The 12,594-nt window shown below is 44.6% G+C and overlaps 1 protein-coding gene across 2 annotated transcripts in view; it reads right to left on the reverse strand.

Moving 5' to 3' along the window:
• Nucleotides 1–4,603: 4,603 nt before the first annotated feature.
• Nucleotides 4,604–12,594, reverse strand: part of larp1 (La ribonucleoprotein 1, translational regulator) — a 176,155-nt gene continuing 168,164 nt past the window's right edge. The window contains exon 20 of one of the 2 annotated variants that reach the window (XM_063053114.1): nt 4,604–10,531. In XM_063053114.1, coding sequence (XP_062909184.1) covers nt 10,310–10,531 — 222 coding nt within the window. In that variant the 3' untranslated portion in view covers nt 4,604–10,309. The remainder of the gene's footprint in view (nt 10,532–12,594) is intronic. The other variant, XM_063053113.1, reaches the window with a different exon arrangement.

The following is a 12,594-nucleotide window of genomic DNA, read 5'->3' on the forward strand; positions in this document are numbered from 1 at the left end:
TAACTACCAACAGAATCGCACTGTACTGAAACCAGCAGAATTGGACTGCACGCCAGAGACACTGGTCGTGCTTTTCTTCAACACGTCAAGTCCCATCACAACATTTAGAGTGGGTTTCCTGCCCTATTCATCACAGGGAAGGTCATCATCAAGACCCACTTCAGCTTCAGTTGTCTCCTTCCAGTGACAGAAGAACTCTGAGTCAAAATGAACATTCCCTCATCATGTAATGTTCAAGAGTATAGACCATAAGATGTAGGAGCAGAATTAGGCCACTTGACCCATCGAGTCTGCTCTGCCATTTTATCAAGGTTAATCCATTTTTCCTCTCAGCAACCCGCCCCCCGGCCCCTGATCTCTTTACACTCTGACCAATCAAGAATCTATCAACCTTTGGCTTTAACATACATAAAGACTACGTAAGACTATGACTTTGGAGCAGAACTAAGCCATTCCGCCCATTGACTCTGCTCAGCCATTCCACCATGGCTGATCCTGGATGCCACTCAACTCTACACACCTGCTTTCTCTCCATATCCTTGATGCCCCGACCGATCTGGAAACGATCAACAGTGATATGGCCATCACTGAATCATGGCTGAAGGATGGATGTAGTTGGAAGCTGAATGTCCAAAGTTACATGTTACATCAGAGGGATAGGATGGGGGTGGTGTGTGTTTACTGGTAAAGAATGGCATTAAATCAGTAGAAAGATGTGATATAGGATTGGAAGATGTTGAATCCTTATAGGTTGAGTTAAGAAACCGCAAAGGTAAAAGGAATTTTATGGTGTTTGTATACAGGCCTCCCAACAGTGCCTGGGAGGTGGACACAGATTACAACAGGAAATAGAAAAGGCAAGTCAAAAGGGCGATGTTATGATAGTCTTCACTGTGGAAGACATTAGCAGTGTGCCTGATGTTGTAGTGTGTGAAGGAAGAGAAGTGGATGCAGTTACTGTTACAAGAGAGAAGGTGCTTAAAAGCTGAAAGACCTGAAAGTACGTAAGTCACTTGGACCAAATGAACTGCGTCCTAGGGTTCTGAAGAGGTAGCGTTAGAGATTGTGGCACCATTAGCAATGACCTTTCAAAGATTATTGGACTCTGGCATGGTGCTAGAGGACTGGAAAATTGCAAATGTCAATCCACTCTTTAAGAAAGGAGGAAGGCAGCAGAGAGGAAATTATAGACCAGTTAGACTAACCTCGGTGGTTGGGAAGGTGTTAAAGTCAATTGTTGAGGATGAGGTTCTGGAGTGCTTGGTGACACAGGACAAGAAAGTACAAACTCAGCATGGTTCTTTCAAGGAAAACCCTGCCTCATAAACCTCAAACAACAGGAATTCTGCAGATGCTGGAAATTCAGGCAACACACATAAAAGTTGCTGGTGAATGCAGCAGGCCAGGCAGCATCTCTAGGAAGAGGTGCAGTCGACGTTTCAGGCTGAGACCCTTCGTCAGGACTCCCAGTGGCCACACATTTTAATTCCACATCTCATTCCCATTCTGACATGTCTATCCACGGCCTCCTCTACTGTAAAGATGAAGCCACACTCAGGTTGGAGGAACAACACCTTATATTCCGTCTGGGTAACCTCCAACCTGATGGCATGTACATCAACTTCTCTAACTTCCGCTAATGCCCCACCTCCCCCTCCCCCTTGTACCCCATCTGTTACTTATTTTTATACACACATTCTTTCTCTCACTCTCCTTTTTCTCCCTCTGTAGTTCTGAATATACCCCTTGCCCATCCTCTGGGTCCCCCCCGCCCCCCCTTGTCTTTCTTCCCAGACCTCCTGTCCCATGATCCTCTCGTATCCCCTTTTGCCTATCACCTGTCCAGCTCTTGGCTCCATCCCTCCCCCTCCTGTCTTCTCCTATCATTTTGGATCTCCCCCTCCCCCCCCCCACTTTCAAATCTCTTACTCACTCTTCCTTCAGTTAGTCCTGACGAAGGGTCTGGGCCTGAAACGTCTTCCTAGAGATGCTGCCTGGCCTGCTGCATTCACCAGCAACTTTGATGTGTGTTGCCTCATAAACCTGTTGGAATTCTATGATAAGATTACAAGTAGGATAGATAAAGTGGATGTTGTATGTTTGGACTTTCAGAAGGCCTTTGACAGGGTGCCCACATGAGGCTGCTAACCAAGTAAGAGCCCATGGTATTACAGGAAAGTTACGGACATGGTTAGAGCATTGGCTGATTGGTAGCAGGCAGTAAGTGGGGATTAAAGGATCCTTTTCTGGTTGGCTGCCAATGACTAGTGGTGTTCCACAGGGGTCAGTGTTGGGACCACTTCTTTTTATACTGTATGTAAATGATTTAGATGATGGAATAGATGGCTTCGTTGCCAAGTTTGCAGATGATACGAAGATTGGTGGAGAGATAGGTAGTGTTGAGGAAACAGGTAGGATGCAGAAAGATTTCACATTATCATACATTTCCTAACACTATTCTATCTGCCACTTTTTTGCCCATTCTTCCCATTTGTTATGGTTCTGCTGCAATCGCATTGCTTCCTCAGCACTACGTACCCCTCCATCGATCTTCATTATCATCTGCAAACTTTGCCACAAACCCATTAATTCTATTGTCCAAATCATTGACAAGCAATGTCAAAAGCAGCAGTCCTAATACTGACCCCTGAGGAACACCACTGGTCACTGGCAGCCATCCAGAAAAAGCTCGTTTTATTCCCACTTGCTGCCTCCTGCCTGTCAGCTTTTCCTCTGTCCATGCCAGTATCTTTCCTGAATCAAATGGATCTTGAAAGATCGTAACTAATGCATCTGTTAGTTCTTCAGCAACCACTCTCAGGACTCTGGGATGTAGTCCATCTGGTTCAGGTGATATATTCTTTTTTATTTCTTTGTAATAGCAATGGCACTTACTCCTGCTCCTCGATACTCAGTGTCCTCTGGGATGTTGCAAGTTGTCTTCCACAGTGAAGGCAGATGCAAAGTACCCATTAAGTTCATCCGCCATTTCTTTGTCCCACATTGCTACCTCACTGGCATCATTTTCTGGTGGTCCAATATCAACTCTCACCTCCCTTTTACACTTTATATAACTGAGAAAAACATTCGGTATCCTGCTTTACATTATTGGCTAGTCTGTCCTGATAATTTCATCTTTTCTCTCTGTAGCTTTTAGTTGTCTTTTGTTGGATTTTAAAGGCTTCCCAATCATCCAACTTCCCACTCACTTTTGCTACCTATATGCCCTTTCCTTGACTTTTATGTAGCCCTTAACTTCCTTCATCAGTCACAGTTGCCGACCTCTGCCATTTGTGAATTTCTTCCTCTGTGGGATTTAACTATCCTGTGCCTTGTGAACTATTCCCAGTCATTTCTACCCTGCCATCATTCCCGCCAGTATCCTCGTCCAATCCACCTGGGCAAGCTCCCCTCTCATGCCTCTATAATTCTTTTTGTTCCATTGTGATAGATACATGTCTTATGTTTCTCTCTCTTAAACTGCAGTATGAATTCAATTATATTATAATTACTGCCTTGAAAGGGTTCTTTGACATTAAGCTCCCTAATAAGATCTGAGTTATTACACAAGACTCAATCCAAGATGGCCTTTCACCATGTAGGCTCAAGCACCAGCTGCTCTATAAAGCCATCTCAAAGGCATTCAACAAATTCTCTTTCTCGATCCAACACCAACCTAATTTTTCCCAATCCCCTTGCATATTGAAGCCTCCATTACAATTGTGTTATTACCCTTATTACATGTGTAACATGCTGTAAGGTTTCACTGCTAATGTAATAGTTTGTCTGTAGCAGCAATGTTTGGGTTATGACTAGAGATACTGAGACTTTGGCATGTGGGGCTATCCAAGGAGAGGGATGTTGTTCTTTCTTGTGGGTCTGGGATCAGGGATTTTGCGGGCTTTAGCCAGGGAGAGAAGATGCGAATGGAGAGAGTTGCTAGACCACTGAGTGGAGTGGACTTGGAGCGAGGGTCCGAAGGTCAGCGATGCTCGGAGGTTGATGGTGGACAAACGGCCTTATCAGTGAGCTCCAACATTGTGCATTAGGCTGTTTCATGAGAATGGGCCCTTTTCTTCTTTTGCTTCTTTCCTAACCATATAGTCAAATTAAGAATTATAAAGCTCAATCGTTTAATCACATATTGTGTACTGTTTGTTATTTTGTAGTACTGATTTGTAACAGGGGACACATCACGCAGCATCCACCCAAACAATATTTCTTAAGTTTGGCCTGGCCGCTAGCTGAACCGAGTTACACATGCCTTTTCCAGCTCCCTTTTTATTCTCAACCTGACAGCTTGGCTACTATTTGGAGGCCTACATATGATACCCATGTTTTTTTCACCCTTGCAATTTCTTAACTCCACTCACAAGGATTCACCTATGTCACCTCTTTATAAAAGATGTAATTCCAGCTCTTATCAACAAAGCCACATCACCACCTATGCCTTCCTGCCCTTCCTTTCAATACAAAGTATATCCTTTGATGTTAAGCTCCCAACAATGGCTTTCTTTCAGCCATGACTTCAATATTATACTGACCAATCTCTAATTGTGCCACGAGTTTGTCCACCTTATTTCAAATGCTATGCACGTTTAAATGCAGCACCTTCAGTCCTGCATTCTTTCCCCTTTTGAATTTTACCTCTGTGGTACAATAACTCTTTGCTCCGTCTGCATTTGTACTCAGTCATTGGCTTGTCCTTCTTTACATTTATGTTACATCCATCATCTACTTGTAAACCTGCTGGCTCATTCTCAGCTCTATCATACTGATTCCCATTCCCCTGCTACATTAGTTTAAACCACTTCCAACAGCTCTAGTAAATCAGCCCGCAAGAATACTGGTCTCTCTCAGATTCAAGTGCAACCCGCCCCTTTTGTACAGATATGTTTAGAAATCTCCCAGACTTCCACATCCTACTCACAGTACTGCCCCGGAACCATTCTCACTATACTATACACTAATAGATGAGAAACAAACAAATATGAAGAGAGGAAGAGGGAGGGGGAGTAACTTACAAGTTTAGATAGCATCATGAATACTGGGCCTTTTATGACCTGACAGTCGGGGTTATATGGTATCCTCATTCAGCTGCTCTCAGACATCCATTTGCAGGTAAAGCCAACATCCAGCTCAGGGGCCAACCCATTCCTCGCGTCAAATGGTCTGTACAAGGCTGTGAGTTTCTCTCAACCCTTCTTCCTTGCACTTCAACTTCAACAAACTTCCCACAAAGGAATTAATCTACACAATAATGGCTCTATCCCAGGGTGCTACTCAAAGGTGAGAAGGTTTAGGACGAGAGGAACGATGATCATGGGCCAACCTCTGTATATCTCTAGGATCAGTTACCATCAGTAATTTTTATGAAGGAGGCAGGAAGCCTTCTCACGCACTGAAAGAATTATAATCCATGCTTACATTAAACAAAAACAACCATACAAATTGGTCATTTTAGTGTTTTTATTTAATTTTTGTGAATTTTAATTGATTTTATATAAAAGGAAAGCAGTTACCACAAATTACAAAGGGCAAAACACTAGCCAGAAGGAACCACATCAGACTAAAAAGCAAAGACTCTAAATGATTAAGTTTATGTTACAAGTTCTTGTTCAAGTATCTTACAAGTTTTTTTTTAAAGTGGAATAAATCTGTGCACGTGGTTATTTCTAGAATTACAGCAGCCAGCATAAGGAGATTCACTGGCACCCTAGCAGACATTGAGAGTTCCACTCATGCCCTCAACCTACTTTGTACTGCTGGATAACTGATCATGGCTCATAAAAGCACCACATACCCTTTGCAAACCACGCTCTCAATTTTGAATTGGCTGTACTGAGAACTGAATATCCCATTGACACTCCTGGCAATGGAGACCAGAGACCATCAAAACTCAAGCAATCAGTGTGAATTATCAGCTCCTGACTGAGGAACAGACTTGGAAGCACGTCAATGGGTCAGATGACCAAATTCAGCAGCGATGAGACATTAATGGGAGTTAGAGCCTGAAGCCTTCATCAGCGCTCCTGTGACTTCTTACACAGGGCCATTCCCTGCACTCCTGAATGGCCAAACTCTTGGCATTCAACATCAGAATAGACACCTGTCCCATTTTGTGAAAGGCTTTAAATTTGGTTAAATTTAACATTAAACACTGACTTGGTCATCATGTCTATGACCTGACTGGAGATTGAAATGAAATGTCATAATGTGACCAGTGTAATCACATTGGAGGAAAGCTGCAGGCACAAGTATTTCAAAGCTATCAAAAAGCAAGTGTGAATCCAACCAGCACAAGAAACTCTCCAAATTCAGCACAATTTCTGAGCTATGAGGTACTTCTCAACCACAAGAGCTGTGAATCAGACAAGGAATTAACTGTCTCCACAAAAGTATATTCTTTCCATTTCATACTGTCCCTCCACCTGAGACCAAGTCATCCACAAAGCAGGTTACATGATGTATTTGGACTAACCCTCAACCCTTTGCAGAGTATCTCAACAGTTACTATCTCAAGTCCAGCTCTACCAGAACCTGCCGAATCTGTACCATAAACAGTATCTGTTCAACCCCTAGCTGCTAGATTCGGATTCATTTCCCCAACACTTGTCTATTGACACAGTGAAATATTCAGCTTGTAGTCCCCACCCTGTAAGCACCTGCCTTACTCACCTGGACCTGTGCCATTCCACAGCCTCAGACCGCAATTGGGAAGCTGGAGGTTTGTTCCAGTCACTTTATTCAGTGAATAAGACTAATGCCTACAAGACATTTCCAGAGAGCTGGCTCCAGTGGAAATTACATGCTTCACGAAAGTTCTCCAAGGCTATGATTTTCAAGTTAATCCTGACAGACTGAGGGACATGTTGTGTTTTTTTTAAAATCAAACCCTGACTACTTCACCATGGAATCTCAGGACATTAGAGCTCTTAGGAATAACTTGGGTTCAACAAACCCCAAAATACAGTTTACATCCTTTATATTCTGCATGTGAACACAATCGAAAAATAGGCTTACGAAGGTTCTAAACATAATTTCTCAGCAGAGTTCATGTAATCTTTTGGGGACAACCAAATATTACCCATGTTTTAATAAAACACCAAAGTAGACCTTGAAAACCTGAAAGGAGAGTGAGTACAGTTAAGTGATTCAGAGAGTGCAAAGAATGGTCCTGGGGCATGCACATTACATCATAAGTTAATTGTTGGCTCTCAGAAGAGTTAGTGTAGATTCACTTTACGTGTGTAACTGAAATTCTAAACTTTACAGTGAACACAAGCTACACAGCTCTAATGTGCTTTAGCACAAGACACATGGGATGTTTGCAGTAATCTTTTCTCTTCTTCTCGCGTTAGTCTTCTACCAAGCAGATCTGAATCTCAAACTATAAATACCTGGACTAGAGAGGGCAGGAGCCCAACTCAGTGATCGCCATGCCCCATTTCACTGGGCCTGAGAGTACTATTAATTTAGGTAGTGTCACGTGGATGGCTTGGTGAGTTTGGTACAGGATAGTGATCATCTTGGACTTAACAGAGTTGTGAAGGACGATTCTAATTTTGTACATTTTACAATGTAAGCTTTTTTATCGTCATGCTGTCACCAAAATAAGGCGGTCGTTCCTGGGGACTCCACTGAAAAGCAGGCATGGCAGGCGGTGGGTGGTGTAGGCTGGTGCTCCTGTGGATATGGGGCAATCAGAGGCAACTGGTTCAAAGGGTGGGCACCAAAGAGGAAGGAAAATGGCCTTAACACAAATTGTCCGTGCAAGCTGCATTGTTCACTCAGAATAAATCCACAGCACCTTTTGTTTTAATGTTTTCAGCATCTGTGAAACCCAGAGATTTTTCTTTGGCAAATATGGCTAGATTCTTAAAGATTTCTTACTTAGGAAAAAAAAGACATTCATCTAAAAGCTGGTGGACTTGCGTTATATACAAATCGTGCCATGAATTACACACTGGAATTTTAACTCCCAACAGTGTGATTTCTGTACAATAAACAGCAAAGAGATGCTCACCAAATTACCTGAAATAAAATGTTCTTGTTTCAGAGGCATTTCAAAGAAATTCATTAAATAAACAGCAGCTTCACATTACACAACTGGTTGCACATTCAGGAATCTCCACCTGAATTACACCAACAATCGAGCCTCTTAGTTGCAAATAAATCAGTCTGTTCCACATGAACATTCTGGTTAAGGAGAGGAAACCAATGTCCTGTGAGTGATCTCAGTCCTGACAATCCAGGCAGTCGGTTACAGGAATCTTGGAAGATTATGGGATGACTGAACATGTAAATGTAAACAATGAATTCTCAAAGTCACAGAACTAGTGTCAGGTTTTAATCAACTTTGCAAACACCATCAGGCAGCCGTCAGCAAGTGTTTGCAGTCTAGGAGACCCTAAACACATCACTGGATGTTTTTAGGACATAACTAATCGTGGTGAGGTTCAATTAGACACATACTCTTGAAAAGCATGACAGCCCTGGGAAGAGGGGGAAGTTACCCAGGACTAATATTTTATCCCACACTCCTTACAATGGTCAGCAGTTCTTCTCCCATGTCTTTTATAAGAATTAACATCAAAAACATTCAACAGCATGGATCAAACCTTTGGTTTCAGGAGTTTAGCCCTTCAGTGAGTTCGGCACCGAGGAAACAGGAAGACGAAGGTTATATTCAGTGACACCTGCCACATTCTACACTGGTGCATGGTCCATTCACGTGGAGATACAATTCCCATACAGCAAGAAGATCCCAAATAACTTAGGCATTTCTGCTGGGAGAAGGAAATGCAGAGGGGTGGGCGTGTGCATGACATTCGGAGGGCACAAATGCATGTTAGAAAAACAAGTCGGCGGTGTGTTTGTGCGCTTAAGACACGGACACACATGCATGAGAAGAGACATGGTATTGGTGTGTGTGAGGGGCAGAGGATGGGCTCGAGATAAACTGATGGATAGAGAGATACAAAAGGGAAGAAAGAAAGCATGAAAAATAATAAGGTACAAGAATGGGAGATCTAAATGCACTGAAAGAGAGCAGAGAAGATGAAATCTCATCACAAGTGTCACCCAACCCTCGGGGACAGGGGGATCAATCGTGCCAACGGTTCCTCGGGGACAGATGACCCCGGAGTAGAGCTAGAGTTGGAAAGCCTAAGCTAATAGGTTTTCTCATCACCAGCTCGTTCTGCAGAGCCTACTCCTGCTACCCATGAGATACATGCACAGCAAGCACGACGTATCAACAGCATTAAAGTAGCACACAGCAAACCCGAAAGGCTCAGTTTTTTTTCCATTTACTCGAACCACAGCCCAAAACTAAAGTGATGATGATAATGATTAACACGGTGACACTTTGGCTCCTAGCAAAGGCTGAAATTCCAGGACAACAATCTAGATGGGACTTCAGGTCACTACTTTACCAGGACATCAAAATAAACGACACTGTGACATCCCTACAGAACACATGACAGTCGTGAATGATGTTACCCAGTATAATTTCAGCAATACTACTTCAAGCAGACAGATTCATCAATGCCGAAGAAATCAGATAGTCCAATTTTTCCAAGGTGCTGGCTTGGGTATGCAAAGTGAAAGAGACAACTGGATGGTAACAGGATAAGAATGGTGGCCAAAGACACTTTAGCAGTGACCCTGATGGAGAGCTTGACATGGGTCACTGGGCTATTTCCTAATGTCAGTACCTGTGGCCGTCAGGCTGTTGAAGTTCAGTCCACCACGGGGATAAGGCCTGACACAAAGTACCTGTGGTGCAAGAGCATCTGCATTTGACATCACCATTCCTATTCCGTCCGCCTGCGGCAACTTTAAATTGGGGCACTAACAAAAACCTCAATAATTCAAAATCCAGGGTAAGGAACGGATAATTTTATCAACATTAGCAGACCAACAGGAGAGTCATTAGCAGAGCGAGCAGAATTTAACTACGTGCTGCTCACAAACAGGAGCAGGCAATAATAAGGCATCTCTTTAATCCCACTCTCCGCTAGGGAGGGGTTCGGATTTTTTTTGGATATCTGAGTGAAGCTGTATTGTCGACTCCCAAATCAAGCAGATGAATTATATTTCAGACCAATTGTTCTCATGCAACATTCATTCATATGGGTGAAGGCTGTGAAACCAGCTTAGAATACAAATCTTCCGGCAGTTGCTGCAATGGCTACTGCCCAGCGTTGAAGAATGTCTGATATCCAGCCCAGTTTTTCTGTAGCTCATTGAGGTGACAATACCAAAGTTCAAATAAAGATCCAGGGTTAGAGGCAGAGTCCACTCTCTATTTGCCTGTGGCTCTCACTTGCACAAGTCCTGCCGAAGCCCCCTCCGGGATCACAGTTGAATTGGTTCCTTCGTTCATACTTTGAGGGGGGAACGGCGACCCATTCTCGGCATCACTGGCAGAGCCACACATTTTACTGGAAGACACGGATGAAAGCCGGCGTTTTTCTTCACCTGCCAGTGACTGTCGCTTGCGGCCAACGTCATCGCCAATTGGAGGCTGCAACAGAAACAACTACTTCATTCCCCAATGTATAACAGGCAATTAATAATGAAACAACTACTTCATTCTACTTTCCCAGTAATTTAGTTAAACCTTCAATAATTTTACAACTGAGAAATTTGAGAACCCCTTGCATTCTTCCCTTGTGGCATGCACACGTGATCTGCTAACAGGACTGAATTATAGAGTTCCATTTATAGCTGACTGAATCCCACCTACTGAATACTGTTGCTCTGACAAATTAATGTACACCCTCCCAAAACCACTGACAAATCTCTCTGCTCACCCATTTTGTTTCATGAGTAACTTGTTCAGATCAGCCAGCTCCCACTTTCTCCCTAAAACAATTCGAATGATAAAATCTGAAACTCCCCTTCAATACTATCCTTACTCACACATTCATTGGACCCAGCCTCCTGTTCTAATGCCTAAACTGCTTGCTGAAGTTGCCTATTTTCTTTATCTGGGTGTGTAAGGGCACCAGGTCCCCACCACAAGATGTCTATCCCTCTCTACCTTTGACTCATGTTAGATGTAGCTCATTAACCTTTAATCCCATTCGCTCCCATCTCCAGACTGCAGCACCTTTGGAAAGTCTCGAAACAAAACACCATCCATTACTTTCACAACTCGATCAGGTTATAGTCAAACAGCGCCCACCCCATTCTGCGTGCATTCCATCCCTTGGTCTCTCCAGATAAAAACAACTACAGTCAGCTCTGGGTGCTGCAGACTGACGACCCTAACAGTCAGCTCTGGGTGTTGTAGACTGACGCCCCTAACAGTCAGCTCTGGGTGTTGCAGACTGACGACCCTAACAGTCAGCTCTGGGTGCTGCAGACTGACCATCCTAACAGTCAGCTCTGGGTGCTGCAGACTGACGCCCCTAACAGTCAGCTCTGGGTGCTGCAGACTGACGCCCCTAACAGTCAGCTCTGGGTGTTGCAGACTGACGACCCTAACAGTCAGCTCTGGGTGCTGCAGACTGACGACCCTAACAGTCAGCTCTGGGTGTTGCAGACTGACGCCCCTAACAGTCAGCTCTGGGTGTTGTAGACTGACGACCCTAACAGTCAGCTCCGGGTGTTGCAGACTGACGACCCTAACAGTCAGCTCTGGGTGTTGCAGACTGACGACCCTAACAGTCAGCTCCGGGTGTTGCAGACTGACGACCCTAACAGTCAGCTCTGGGTGTTGCAGACTGACGACCCTAACAGTCAGCTCTGGGTGCTGCAGACTGACGCCCCTAACAGTTAGCTCTGGGTGCTGCAGACTGACGACCCTAACAGTCAGCTCTGGGTGCTGCAGATTGACGACCCTAACAGTCAGCTCTGGGTGTTGTAGACTGACGACCCTAACAGTCAGCTCTGGGTGCTGCAAACTGACGACCCTAACAGTCAGCTCTGGGTGTTGCAGACTGACGACCCTAACAGTCAGCTCTGGGTGTTGCAGATTGACGCCCCTAACAGTCAGCTCTGGGTGCTGCAGATTGACAACCCTAACAGTCAGCTCTGGGTGCTGCAGATTGACAACCCTAACAGTCAGCTCTGGGTGCTGCAGATTGACGACCCTAACAGTCAGCTCTGGGTGCTGCAGACTGACGACCTAACAGTCAGCTCTGGGTGCTGCAGACTGACGCCCCTAACAGTCAGCTCTGGGTGCTGCAGACTGACGACCCTAACAGTCAGCTCTGGGTGATGCAGACTGACGCCCCTAACAGTCAGCTCTGGGTGCTGCAGACTGACGACCCTAACAGTCAGCTCTGGGTGTTGCAGACTGACGACCCTAACAGTCAGCTCTGGGTGTTGTAGACTGACGACCCTAACAGTCAGCTCTGGGTGATGCAGACTGACGCCCCTAACAGTCAGCTCTGGGTGCTGCAGACTGACGACCCTAACAGTCAGCTCTGGGTGTTGCAGACTGACGACCCTAACAGTCAGCTCTGGGTGTTGTAGACTGACGACCCTAACAGTCAGCTCTGGGTGTTGCAGACTGACGACCCTAACAGTCAGCTCTGGGTGTTGCAGACTGACGACCCTAACAGTCAGCTCTGGGTGTTG

The sequence above is a fragment of the Mobula hypostoma genome, chromosome 7 (genome assembly GCF_963921235.1).
Source record: "Mobula hypostoma chromosome 7, sMobHyp1.1, whole genome shotgun sequence".
Taxonomy (NCBI): Eukaryota; Metazoa; Chordata; class Chondrichthyes; order Myliobatiformes; family Myliobatidae; genus Mobula; species Mobula hypostoma.